General features: G+C 30.9%; 1 protein-coding gene across 1 annotated transcript in view; it reads left to right on the forward strand.

Moving 5' to 3' along the window:
- Positions 1-2,623: 2,623 nt before the first annotated feature.
- The window catches only part of LOC145287736 (elongator complex protein 3), a 67,849-nt gene continuing 56,365 nt past the window's right edge, over positions 2,624-14,107 (forward strand). The window contains exons 1-2 of the mRNA XM_080135500.1: positions 2,624-2,777; positions 9,611-9,704. Coding sequence (XP_079991626.1) covers positions 2,753-2,777; positions 9,611-9,704 — 119 coding nt within the window. The 5' untranslated portion in view covers positions 2,624-2,752. The remainder of the gene's footprint in view (positions 2,778-9,610; positions 9,705-14,107) is intronic.

The raw sequence follows: 14,107 nt of genomic DNA on the forward strand, positions 1-14,107 counted from the left end.
CGTACACAATTTTTGTGTATTTTTTTTTTTTTTTAATATGCGTAAATTCCAAATAACTTTCTTTTATCAACACCGCTTCTTCACAATTACCGACACGGCAGCCATGACGAAGTGGATACTTTCTATTATATCCTGATAATTCGGTCATCAATTTCATACTGTGGAAGAAGAAAGTAAAACAATGGGCTAAGGTCAGGATGTATCTGTTCTTTCTGAAAAAGAAAAGAAAAGGCCATCCTCCCAGGCATTATCTTTTCAATTCTGGCAGGGGGGGGGGTCGGTTTTGTTTTTGTTGTTTTCGTTTTTTGGTTTTTTTTTATGTGCTGTTTTTTGTTGATAAATTGTCATATAGTTGATAAAAACTATTAAACAAAAAAAAAATAAAATAAAAAAAAAGGAGGAAAGGGTATTTTAATTATTTTTTCAGGGTGTTGGAGTAGAAATTAAAAAAATAGATCGGGGTGGGGACAAGGGGTTAATCCATAGGGATCGTGTCACAATGACTTTTTTTTTAATTTGTTTTTTTTTTTGGGGGGGGGGTCAATGTTCCGTGCATCCTACTCCTTGACAATCGTCCGTGGGGCAATGCCAAAAAAGACAATTCCCCACGCAACTGTAACAAATGAGGAAGACCGCGGCGAGGAAGAAAACACTGCAAATTGTGCACGGCTTCCTCTCCAAGAAGAAACTCGTCAAATATAAAACCATAAACATGGCATGGTTATATATAAAAGCCGGGTTTAATGGCTTCGGAATGAGAAGAACAGGAATTAACCATTGCAAGCAATACATGTCGGCAGCGGCACGTCCAAATCCTCCAAGACTTTGTTGCGCCTTTTTTTTTTTCTTTTTTTGCGGGTTTGTTGTCTTCGAATTCCGTTTTTTTTTTTTTTTTGTTATCGTTTTTTTTATTTGCAATATACAACTGGATCAAACGACATTCGCTGGCTTTTATTTTTCCGTGTAATTTCCAAAGAAAGAAAGTGTTATCCTTTTCCCGTTTCCTCTTGTATGTTCCCCGAAATGAACCGTCTCAGACACAATGAAACAACCGACTTAGGATGAAGAGACGACGAGTAGCCATGGTTGGTTCTCCCTCAGCAGCGCAGTCAACAATGAAGAATACAGCAGCACAAACATTTGCAGCCGCAACTTCGTACGATTACATGAACAGTTAAAATAAATAAAACTACGGATGCGCATAAGCGCAACATATTTAAAGCACTTCAATGTACCTTTAACGTACGTAACGTAGTTTCCAGATAATAATTTATTCGATCAGGAGATCCTATTTATTGAAAAGGAGAATGGAAAGTGGACGAACATCAAGTATATAGATACGCTAATTTAATGTTCGTAGTATGTTATCCTCCTTTTAATAAATAGGATCTCCCGATCACCGAAGGAAGACTCAATGTACAAAAAATTAAATTAAAAAAAAATAATGTCACTTTTGGGCCGTACGTAAAACTAAAATATACCTTCTTGGTCTCCTGGCTAGGATCCAAGGGTAGTATCTGTTCTGCCTACTATCTGGAATCATACCTAACAAGGGACTGTGAGGAGTTGAACAGCAAGATGTTTATTCACATTAAATTTAAACTTTTGCAGATTAATACAGCCAGGGAAGCAGAATACAATGAAGGAATTTCAAAGTTCAACAGTCCGAGGGAAGAAACTGCTAGGGTACAAGGCTTTCCAGCATCCGGGGACTTCAATGTCGAAAGGGGTGAGATTTTGCTGATTGTCAGGTTAGTTAGGAGTATGTATCAGACACACAAAGATAAAGAATTGGTATAAGCTTGTATTCGAACACATTATCACTGACATTTAGTGAAGGGGTGTGATTTTGTTGCCAAGGCTATGATACCAGGCATCAGTGAATATCGACCAATCCTTTCCAGAACGAAAATATCACATACCGAAAATGACGTAAATTAATCTAGTATTTTTTTTTTAATACATGCAGAAAATCACGTTTTTACGATTTTTAACAATTAATAGCAAATCATGGCCATTACAAGACTTACTTTGACTTCTATTTGTTGTTATGGGGGGGAGGTAACCATTGATGAATTTTAAATATGGCAGAGTGAGATACAGTTCTCGCGTCTTCATCAATTTGATTTTCTTAGTTTAAAAAAAAATGTGCGTTTTACGTAATTTATGGAATATGACATTTTCGTTTTGTAATGAGTGCGCACAAGATTTTTTTTTTAGATGGGTTGAATTCTGCTCTTGCACCGCTGTTTCAACTTAATCAGGGTTTTTTTTTTCAATTTGGTACGTCGTAGATTTCTATGACAATCATTAAATTTAAAATTATTCATTTATTTTTTATTTTAAAAACAAACCTTTTAAAATAATTTTAAATCGAAAATTAAGTCAAAACTTTCTCGATTAAAAAGTAATAAATGAATACAATAAAATAAATAAAATAAAACAAATCATCATTTTTTTTAGGGTTTACGAAACTTCGGCCGAAAATTCGTCGATTATAAAAAAAAAAAAAAAAAAAGGTTACATTAAATGTATTTTTTTTTTATTTTACAAAATAAACCCTTTAAATTAATTTGAAATCGAAAGTTAAATGAAAACTCTTTTAAAGACAATTAATAAAATAAAATATTTTAAAAGTTTTATCATCATTTTTGCTTTTACGAAACTTCGGCTTTAAATGCGTCGCTTATAAAATAGTTGCATCAAATGTTAATCGGTGCAAGGTATTTTTTTTCATGACGAAAACATCAAAATGCGACAGAAAAAAACAGCGAAAGGTAAATATAATTTAGTTAACATGTTTTTGTTTTTTAAACTGAATTGCTTATAAATAAAATTTTTTGATTGTGCAAATTGTTTTTTTTTAAATGCCACCGCACGGGCTTAAATAAAAAATAAATAAAAATTCACGTGGCTTTTCTCGGCTGACTCATTGTGACTGCTTGTTAAGATTAAGTCGACAGATCGATTTTTAAATATGTCATTTTAAGCAAAACAACAGTGCTTTTACTTACTTGTCATGTCGAAAATAGCAATATATCCAAAAATTAGGACAATTTATCACAGTTAAGTAATTTTTACGGAAAATTGGGGTAATTGGCATTATACCTCAAGGATTGCGAATACAGGGGACATACTTGAGGTGTATCAGAATTTTTGACACTCCTAACACGAAACTGCGAATAAAATATAAAAAAAATCGTAATTTCTCTTTTAAAAGTGGCTTGCTTGTTTTCTTTATGGATTATACTTCCAAAATAAACTATTAAAGTTGTATAAAAAGTAATAGAAATATTGGGTTTGTATTACTGTACACATAGATTCGAAAAAGTTGTCAAAAAAAAACAAATATATAACAAATATATGTTATCAAAGGCAAGATAAGTTACTTTTCTACCTAACTGGATATATTTTTCGTGTTTTTATTCAATGTAACATGCTTATTCAGCTCGAAAAGCATACAGTGTTTACCGATGTATTGGAAAATTCAAAATGGCGCTCGACACTGTCTTTAACACGGTAAGTTCAGGAAAAGATGTTATAAATAATAAACTAGACAAAATACTGTTAGAAATTCGCTCATTATATGTTACCGTGACATAGGTTGACATATATTCGGTATTTTTTTAAATAGTATTTTGTCTAGTTTATTATTTATAACACCTTTTCCCAAACTTACCATTTTAAAGAGAGTGTCGGGCGCCATTTTGAATTTTCCAATACATCGGTAAACACTGCATGTTTTTCGAGCTGAATAAACATGTTACATTGAATAAAAACACAAAATATATCCAGTTAGGTAGAAAAGTAACTTATCTTGCCTTTAATAATATTTATTTGTTACATATTTGTTTTTTGACAACTTTTTCGAATCTATGTGTACAGTAATACAAACCCAAATTTTTTTGTTGAATAGTAAAAATATGTATTTTTATGTAATATTCCAGAAATATTTAATTAATTATGAGATGACAAGTAGGTAGGTAACATTTCTTATTGTTGCAATTGACAAAAACAGTAAGTCGTTATAAGTTTTTAATCAAAACTCATTTTTTCAGCTGTCAGATTTCGCTACAATAACAAAGTAGTACACAAAGGTTCATACAAAATTTCAGCCAGATCGATCTAGTAATTTTCCAAAAATAGTGGAACGGACAGACAAACAGACCTCCCCACTCTTTATCTTTCACAAAAAACACTCTTCTAGCTGAAAACACTATCAATAATTTCCCCCACTCTTTATCTGTACCTAAACCTGAACGTAGATGCCATGAACAAAGCTTCTTTCTTAGAACTGCACAGCTGTGGAACATTGTTGTGTTTGCCTGCTTTCCAGCTAAATACAATATGGTCATCTTCAAGTCCAACCTAAACAAATTCTTGATTGGCCGTCCCCTTAAGTAATCCAATTTACCAAATTTCCACTACTAACGATGACTATATGTTCCCATTGACTATTGTACACTGTGATACATTTATGAAAATGTATAATAAATTATTGTATTGATTTTTAGCCGAGAGAAGATATATTTTCACTATATTTTGATATTTTATTTACTGTACTATTTTTGCGCCAAAAAGATCCATTGTCGTCTGCTCGTTCACATTTTGTAAACAAAACAGAAAAAAAGGGGAAGAGACAGAGATACTGTGAATGAAGGGTGGAAGAGGAAAGAGAGTTTCTAGATGAGAAAGAGAGGAGAGAGAAAAGATAGAGAGAAATAAACCGTATATAGAGAGAGATAAACTGGATAGAGAAAGAGGGAGATCGTATATAGAGAGAGGGGCCTGAACAAAGTTATCAACAGTCAGTGGAGCTTTGTGCTTCAAACCGACAAGACATAAGTCAGCGAAGGTCGGGGTCGTGAAGCCAGCGAAAGGCGATGGCAGCGGCATCGTGGAGGTAAATATCAACGACACCAGCCGACGTTGGCGGCGACAGTAAAAATCTGTTTTGATCAGTTATATTATTGACTAAAAAAAATAATAAAACAGCGAAGGAAGGGTCAAAGGAGCAGTGAAATTTTCACTATAAATCAAGGGCTTCGATGAGCTTCGGAAACAAATACTTGGAGCAATTAACACCCACACACGCGTAATGAAACGTAAACAATCCGAAGGACAGAAATATGAAAACTAACCTGTGCGCGCGTAATCAAATGTTAACAATTTACAAGAAAAAAATATATATAAAAAAAAGAGACGAAAGAAAGGACATATTTCAAAGAACATTCAGTGAGTTTTTCAACCAAAACGTTAATCTCTCTTACATCTCTCTCTTACCCTAGAGTCTGTATCTAATTGAGCAGACGATTTCTTGCTTTTATTGTGAACATTGACTGTTGATATATTTTTCTCTCGGTAGAATTTGAATCATTAAATCAGTTCATTTAGTTAGACGTATTTAATTTTCTTTTCTTGAATTGAATTTTATTTATTTTTTTATATAAATAAGTTTGTTAATTTTTCGACGATACTTGTCCTCGTTATTTCTCATGTAATTTCGTTATCCAGTACATTTCATTTTATTATTGTCTTAGAGACGGTTGTTCCATTCCCATAACAACGCATTATCAAGAAACCTGGGAAACTTAATTTTTTTATATATTTCGTTACGTCACCCATCTCTACCATCACCAGTAGGGCTGGGATACGTCGTAGCAATGCTCATTAACCCTTATCCTTGAGTATCCTGGCCTTGATAAGTGGTGACTCCTTTGTAAAAAAAAAACTAAAGTTCATGTCTCCACTACTACAATATCATCCAATGGAATACCATACACTCATTAACCCTTATCCTCATGTTGCCTTTGGGTCTTGATAAGTGGTGACTCCTTTGTCTAAAAATTGTTTTTCTATTTTTGTGCTGAGATCACATGTATTCTTAAAAGCATTGGTCATCTTTAGCAACCATTCTGATCCTCTCCTGGTCATAGTGGAGTGATCCTCTTTTCAGCTGATCTACAAAAACTGCTTTATATATATATATATATATATATATATATATATATATATATAAGGTAAAATTAAAAGCCAAGAACAATGCGAGATTTTTTTTTTATATAGAGTAAGATTAAATGAAAACAAAAGAAATAAATTTCTTTTTTTTGTTGTTTGTTTTTTCTTTTTCACACAAATTTTAACTCTAAACAACAGTAAATTTTTTTTCCCTGTTTTCAATGGTGTTATAAAATATGTTATAAAACAACAGGGAAAAAAAATTTACTGTTGTTTAGAGTTAAAATTTGTGTGAAAAAGAAAAAACAAACAACAAAAAAAAGAAATTTATTTCTTTTGTTTTCATTTAATTTTACTCTATATAAAAAAAAAAAATCTCGCATTGTTCTTGGCTTTTAATTTTACCTTATAATTTTCTTCAACAATGCTTGAAGCAAACTACAATCTACTTATATATATATATATATATATATATATATATATATATATATATATATATACTAGCTTAGGTGCCCAGTGTTGCCCGGGTGTTTGGAGGTGTGTACTGAGTAAAAAAAAAAAAAAAAAAAAAAAAAAAAACTGGTAGTAGGCAGACAGGCTCGAACCCATATCGATAAGAACGTGAAAAAAAAACGTGACGTCTTTGCAAAAAGTACGTCCATCGCCAAACCGGAATTGGCGAAGATTTAAATTAAGGCTAGTCATTCAAAGAGGGGATGACTTTTGAAAATATCGGTGAAAAAAGCAGCCCCCCCCCTTTTAGAAAAGTGCCCAGTTCAGGGTGAAGTAATTAATATTTTTAGCCAATTTTTCGATGTTTGTTGTCCGAAGGGTTGAGCTTCAAAACAATACCGATCTCGTGAAAATCCGTCGCTTCTGTCGAAAATTTAAGCTAGACATACACGCATACATACATTTAAACAGACAGATGAGATTTATATTATAGATAAGCAGGGAGACCCAACGTTGTCCAGGATTGAGGATCAACAAATGTTCCACCCTCCTATATTTTTTATTGTCATCAAAATTAGTGAAATCACCAAGTTTTTAAATAAAATCGATTGATTGCCTGCTCTTGTTAGGGACCCCCCTTCCCACCTCCTGCACAGTGTACGAGGACAAAGCTTCACATGTCTTCCCGCAGTGACTTAGTCCATAATACATCATAGTCTACATTGCACTGTAGAGAATTTACTGTTGATTTTATAAAATGATCTCTAAATAATGGTTTCATTTAAAGTTTAAAATGCAAAAATCAAGTATCATGGTTCAGTTGTGTTCTAAACAAAAACATTAATTTCGAACGCGCCCCTGTCATATCAAAGAATCAAGTGTTGATTTTATTAAATTACTTTTACATCATCGCTTAAATTAAAATTAAATCTAAAAAAGTCAAGTATCATGATTTAATTGTGCGCTTAATGTTTCAAATGTGCCCCTATCTTAGAAAAGAATCTACAGTTTTTTTTTAAATTCAATTTTCACCCCAAACAAGGCACAGTACCACATTGAAGTAGGGGGCTACTATCGGGGACATAAGTTGCAGGGGCATTATGAAGGGAGATGAGTAGCAAGATGTTTGTTCACATTACACTTGAACTTCTGCATGTCAGTACAGTTGGGAAAGCAGAATCCCGGAAGGGAGTTCCAAAAGCTTGCCGTTTTGGGGAAGAAAGTATTGGAGTAGAATGCTTTCTTACACCTAGGGATCTCTACTGTGAAGGGGTGGGACTTAGTTGCTTGTCGGAGGTAGTCACGTCGAGGAAGTACAAGTGCTTGCAGTTCGTCAGCGCATTCACCATTAAAGTATTTGTAGAACAGGCAGAGGGATGCAACATTTCATCGATAGAACAGAGGCTGAAGCCTAGATGACAGTTCAGGACCTATCAGGTTAGCGACTCTCTTTTGAACCCTATCCAGTTGATCTTATAGGTTGAGCCTTTCTGCTTGTGCAGTGATAAGACTTCTGAAATGCACAAGTGATGTTAGGTTATATAAAAATGTTAACTTTGGTCAACGTTATTGGACGAACTATTCAAGGAATATATATTTACTAGCAGGCCGTTTAAGCATGACATTTTAATTCGTGCAGATTTCATATTTATTACTAGCAAGGATACCCAGTGTTGTGCGGGCCATATAAATAAAAAAGAAAATTGAATTGTGGTTGATTACATTTACTAAATGATTTTTTTTTTTAATTTAATTATTTTTACTATGCAATAATTTATATCGGTTTGAAAAAAAAATCCACTGATGTTGGCCCACTGCTACGAATTTGGAATAGGGACATGCGAGTGAGAAAAAAAGTTTTAAGCAATTACGATTAAATAAAAAATGTAAAAAATATTTAATTAAATTTAGTAATATTGTTGCATTTAATAGTAACCCGATCTTTAAATAAAAAATGTCAAAAATATTTGATTAAATTAAGTAATATTTTTGCATTCAATAGTAATCTGATCTTTAAATAAAAAATGTAAAAAATATTTGATTAAATTAAGTAATATTTTTGCATTTAATAGTAATCTGATCTTTAAATCAACCGCTGATAAAAAATTTGAAATGAGAAAAATTATTTTGTTTTAATTCAATTAATCGCGATAAAAAATTGTCCATAATACAAAGTACAAAACAAAAAATCAAAAAAAGATCTTTTCCTCCTGTTTAAATGCAAAAGAATAAACGTTTTTAAAAATGTTAAAAATAAAAAAAAAAGAAAAACGTCTGCCATAAGACGAGTGCAAACTTGAACGCAAAATCTAATAGCACTGAGATAACCCTAACCCAATTTGCTATGGTGAAAGTCATACCATGATGTTGCAAATTTCTGTAAACATATCCGAGAAGTAAAGTGGTTTACTCATGTGCCCATGTCGAAATCGTTTGGAAAGAGACGATTTCATGTGATCGCCTTCATCAGATTCTGTGGTCGTTGAGGTAAAAAAAAAAAAAAATGAATATTTTGTTCTGAATTTCACGTATTATGCATCTGAGTCCCTGTCCTTTAAGACAGTACCAGAATCATTCTTATTTGCTTTGGATTTTAAAATTTCTAACGAAACATACACACATACACACTAACAGACATCTCTCCTTTATATAATAGACAAGTGGGAGAGGGGGCGCTGGTCGTAAAATATAGTTTAAAAAAATGGAACTTGGGTGGCATCAACCAGAAGAAAAACTGGAAAGAAAATTTTGTAAAAAAAAAAAACGATGCGTGCTGGGTGCGAACTCGCATCACTGAAGTTAATCACGGAATGCTTTCATCAATGGGGCTATGAGGCTGCAGATGTCATAACGTTACAAATTTAGCTAATTAAAACCAAAGAATGTAATAAAATTTTCGCATGTACAGTTTGCAAAACATGTTGAAAGCAATTTTATTTTTTATCTAACACCTATTCAAACAAAACTATATTTCTACATGAAATAATAGACGATTGTTTCCAATTTCTTTGTATTTTTTGTTCGAGTAATCACTCTTTCTAAAGATGCTGCATTCGTGCCTGTACGATGTGCATGACACAAGTTTTTAACAGACATACAAACACACACAAACATTTTCCCTTTATATAATAGAAGATTCAAAATGATGGTTTGTATTAATTTTTTAGTTAAATGTTTCTTATGTTTCTATTAAATTTAGGATCTCGTGAAGAATTGATGGTCCTGGCAGTAACAGACATTGTCAACCAATTGATTCAGGCTCATCTCCACAAGAAAGATGTGAATTTAAATAGGCAAGTTTATTTTTTATTCTTTGGATATTGCTGCATGGATAGCAGTGCTCTGGATTTTGTGGCCTTGTGTCAAACTTGGCTGGTGATTATTGATGCAAAGTTTATGTAAAACACGCGTAAGACAGTAAAGAAAATTAAAATAATAAACAAAAATTTATGATTCTTTCCTTTGGTAATTGTGATGCAACTAACCAGTATATATGCTCTGAAGCTGAAACATAACTTCATTGAGCTTTTTTATTTGAAACCAGTTCTACAATTTTATAAGGATTATATACTTTAAAAACATTTTTATATATCATTTGGAATAATATATATATATATATATATATATATATAATGTCTATTAGTATATTTGGGCAGCATTTTCTCCTTTATGCACGTTTCATTGAAGAGCAGCAACACTTGTTTGTTTCTCTTGCAATCTATTTTTTGTTTTTGAGGACTTAGTTTGCAAACATTCTGTTCAAGTGTAAAAAGAAATTTGCCGAATTTGCGAACATTTTCGACCTCCATAAGTCGTCCTCAGACGAGTGATGAAAAAATAAAAAAATAAGGTAATGAATTGAATTGAAAGACGATTAAAATCGTTTTAAAAAAAAATTAAAAGCATTTAAGCGTGCCATCCGCTTCGTATTGAGCTTGATTAATGGTTGTTTTTTCTAATACAGATTAACAAGGCTTCAATAATTGGGAGGCGTGCATCACAGTGTGAGACAGCTAAAACGGCAGTGTTTTTTATTAGCATGTCTCTAAATTTGGTTTTCGGGGTGTCGTGTGCTGTGAGTTTTTTTTTTTTTTTTACATAGGCATCACCACATTATCAAGGCCAAGAGGCCACTCAAGGATAAGGGTTAAAGAGTGTACAGTAGAAATTGGACATTATAGTAATCATTAGTAATGAAAATTTGGTAAAGTTGATAACTTATATGGAACGGCTCATCAAGAACTTATTTACGTTAGACTTGAAGACCACCATATTGTAGTCAGCCGGAAAGCAGGAAAACGGAAGACAATTCCACAGGCGTGCAGTTCTAAGAAAAAAGCTTTGTTCATGGAATCTACATTTAGGTTTAGGCACAGATAAAGAGTGGGGGGAATTATTGATAGTGTTTTCTGCTAGACGAGTGTTTCTTGTGAAAGTTTGGCGAGGGGGGACCATAGATTGAAGCTCATTCGAACACTTTCCATGAAAATAACGATACATCAGAGACAAACTCGCAACATCTCTTCTGTGAGATAGAGGTTGCAAGGAGGAGAAAAGGACATCTCCTACGAGGCTACAAAGTCTATTTTGAACTCTATCAAGGCAGGACAAGTCCTTTCTAGCAGCTCCTGCCCAGATGTGGCAACAGTATTCCATCCTTGGACGTACCTGGCTCTTATATAGATAGAGAATAGCATCAGCAGTGAGATATCTACCGGATCGCTAGAAAGATCCCACCATTTTTCCAGCGGCCTTGGCAACAGATTTTATGTACGTGTTCCATTTAAGATCAGGAGTAATGGTCAAGCCAAGAAGTTGTTGATAAATGGAGCTATTCGGGGAAGATAGATGATATGTTAGTCAATGAGAGATGCTGGTTCGAGTCATGTCAATGTACGTTATTTTTTGGAGACCCATTCTCCTATGGGGCATTTAAAAACGTACATAGCATTTCTAGTTTTTAGCATATTGTAATCGAATATAGGGTTATTGTTTATTAATAATTGATTTGGTTTTAATTTTTTTGTAATAAATAATAAATCTTATATTAGAGTTCTTTTCCGTGCTTATAGTGTACTATATTTTTATTTTTTCCGTCTATTTTATAATTCGTATCCACCTGGTTATTTTTTTTCCGTCTATTTTATAATTCGTTTGCATCTGGTTATTTTTTTTGTCTATTTTATAATTCGTATGCATCTGGTTATTTTTTTTTTGTCTATTTTATAATTCGTTTGCATCTGGTTATTTTTTTTTTGTCTATTTTATAATTCGTATGCATCTGGTTATTTTTTTTTTGTCTATTTTATAATTCGTTTGCATCTGGTTATTTTTTTTTTGTCTATTTTATAATTCGTATGCATCTGGTTATTTTTTTTTTTGTCTATTTTATAATTCGTTTGCATCTGGTTATTTTTTTTTTTGTCTATTTTATAATTCGTATGCATCTGGTTATTTTTTTTTTTTTGTCTATTTTATAATTCGTTTGCATCTGGTTATTATTTTTTTTGTCTATTTTATAATTCGTTTGCATCTGGTTATTTTTTTTTTTGTCTATTTTATAATTCGTATGCATCTGGTTATTTTTTTTTTGTCTATTTTATAATTCGTTTGCATCTGGTTATTTTTTTTTTTGTCTATTTTATAATTCGTTTGCATCTGGTTATTTTTTTTTTGTCTATTTTATAATTCGTATGCATCTGGTTATTTTTTTTTTGTCTATTTTATAATTCGTATGCATCTGGTTATTTTTTTTTTGTCTATTTTATAATTCGTATGCATCTGGTTATTTTTTTTGTTGTCTATTTTATAATTTGTATGAATCTGGTTATTTTTTTTTTGTCTATTTTATAATTTGTATGCATCTGGTTATTTTTTTTTGTCTATTTTATAATTCGTATGCATCTGGTTATTTTTTTTTTTGTCTATTTTATAATTCGTATGCATCTGGTTATTTTTTTTTTGTCTATTTTATAATTTGTATGCATCTGGTTATTTTTTTTTGTCTATTTTATAATTCGTATGCATCTGGTTATTTTTTTTTGTCTATTTTATAATTCGTATGCATCTGGTTATTTTTTTTTGTCTATTTTATAATTCGTATGCATCTGGTTATTTTTTTTTGTCTATTTTATAATTCGTATGCATCTGGTTATTTTTTTTGTCTATTTTATAATTTGTATGCATCTGGTTATTTTTTTTTTGTCTATTTTATAATTTGTATGCATCTGGTTATTTTTTTTTGTCTATTTTATAATTCGTATGCATCTGGTTATTTTTTTTGTGTCTATTTTATAATTCGTATGCATCTGGTTATTTTTTTTGTGTCTATTTTATAATTCGTATGCATCTGGTTATTATTTTTTTGTCTATTTTATAATTCGTATGCATCTGGTTATTTTTTTTTTTTGTCTATTTTATAATTCGTTTGCATCTGGTTATTTTTTTTTTGTCTATTTTATAATTCGTATGCATCTGGTTTTTTTTTTTTTTTGTCTATTTTATAATTCGTTTGCATCTGGTTATTTTTTTTTTTGTCTATTTTATAATTCGTTTGCATCTGGTTATTTTTTTTTTTGTCTATTTTATAATTCGTATGCATCTGGTTATTTTTTTTTTTGTCTATTTTATAATTCGTTTGCATCTGGTTATTTTTTTTTTGTCTATTTTATAATTCGTTTGCATCTGGTTATTTTTTTTTTTGTCTATTTTATAATTCGTATGCATCTGGTTATTTTTTTTTTGTCTATTTTATAATTCGTATGCATCTGGTTATTTTTTTTTTTGTCTATTTTATAATTCGTTTGCATCTGGTTATTTTTTTTTTGTCTATTTTATAATTCGTATGCATCTGGTTATTTTGTTTTTGTCTATTTTATAATTCGTATGCATCTGGTTATTTTTTTTTTGTCTATTTTATAATTCGTATGCATCTGGTTATTTTTTTTTTTTGTCTATTTTATAATTTGTATGAATCTGGTTATTTTTTTTTTGTCTATTTTATAATTTGTATGCATCTGGTTATTTTTTTTTTGTCTATTTTATAATTTGTATGCATCTGGTTATTTTTTTTTTTGTCTATTTTATAATTTGTATGCATCTGGTTATTTTTTTTTTTTTGTCTATTTTATAATTCGTATGCATCTGGTTATTTTTTTTTGTCTATTTTATAATTCGTATGCATCTGGTTATTTTTTTTTGTCTATTTTATAATTTGTATGCATCTGGTTATTTTTTTTTTGTCTATTTTATAATTTGTATGCATCTGGTTATTTTTTTTTGTCTATTTTATAATTCGTATGCATCTGGTTATTTTTTTTTTTGTCTATTTTATAATTCGTATGCATCTGGTTATTTTTTTTTTGTCTATTTTATAATTTGTATGCATCTGGTTATTTTTTTTTGTCTATTTTATAATTCGTATGCATCTGGTTATTTTTTTTTGTCTATTTTATAATTCGTATGCATCTGGTTATTTTTTTTTGTCTATTTTATAATTCGTATGCATCTGGTTATTTTTTTTTGTCTATTTTATAATTCGTATGCATCTGGTTATTTTTTTTTGTCTATTTTATAATTTGTATGCATCTGGTTATTTTTTTTTTGTCTATTTTATAATTTGTATGCATCTGGTTATTTTTTTTTGTCTATTTTATAATTCGTATGCATCTGGTTATTATGTTTTTGTCTATTTTAT

Source organism: Euprymna scolopes, chromosome 11, assembly GCF_053919585.1.
Source record: "Euprymna scolopes isolate OS-2025 chromosome 11, ASM5391958v1, whole genome shotgun sequence".
Lineage (NCBI taxonomy): Eukaryota > Metazoa > Mollusca > Cephalopoda > Sepiida > Sepiolidae > Euprymna > Euprymna scolopes.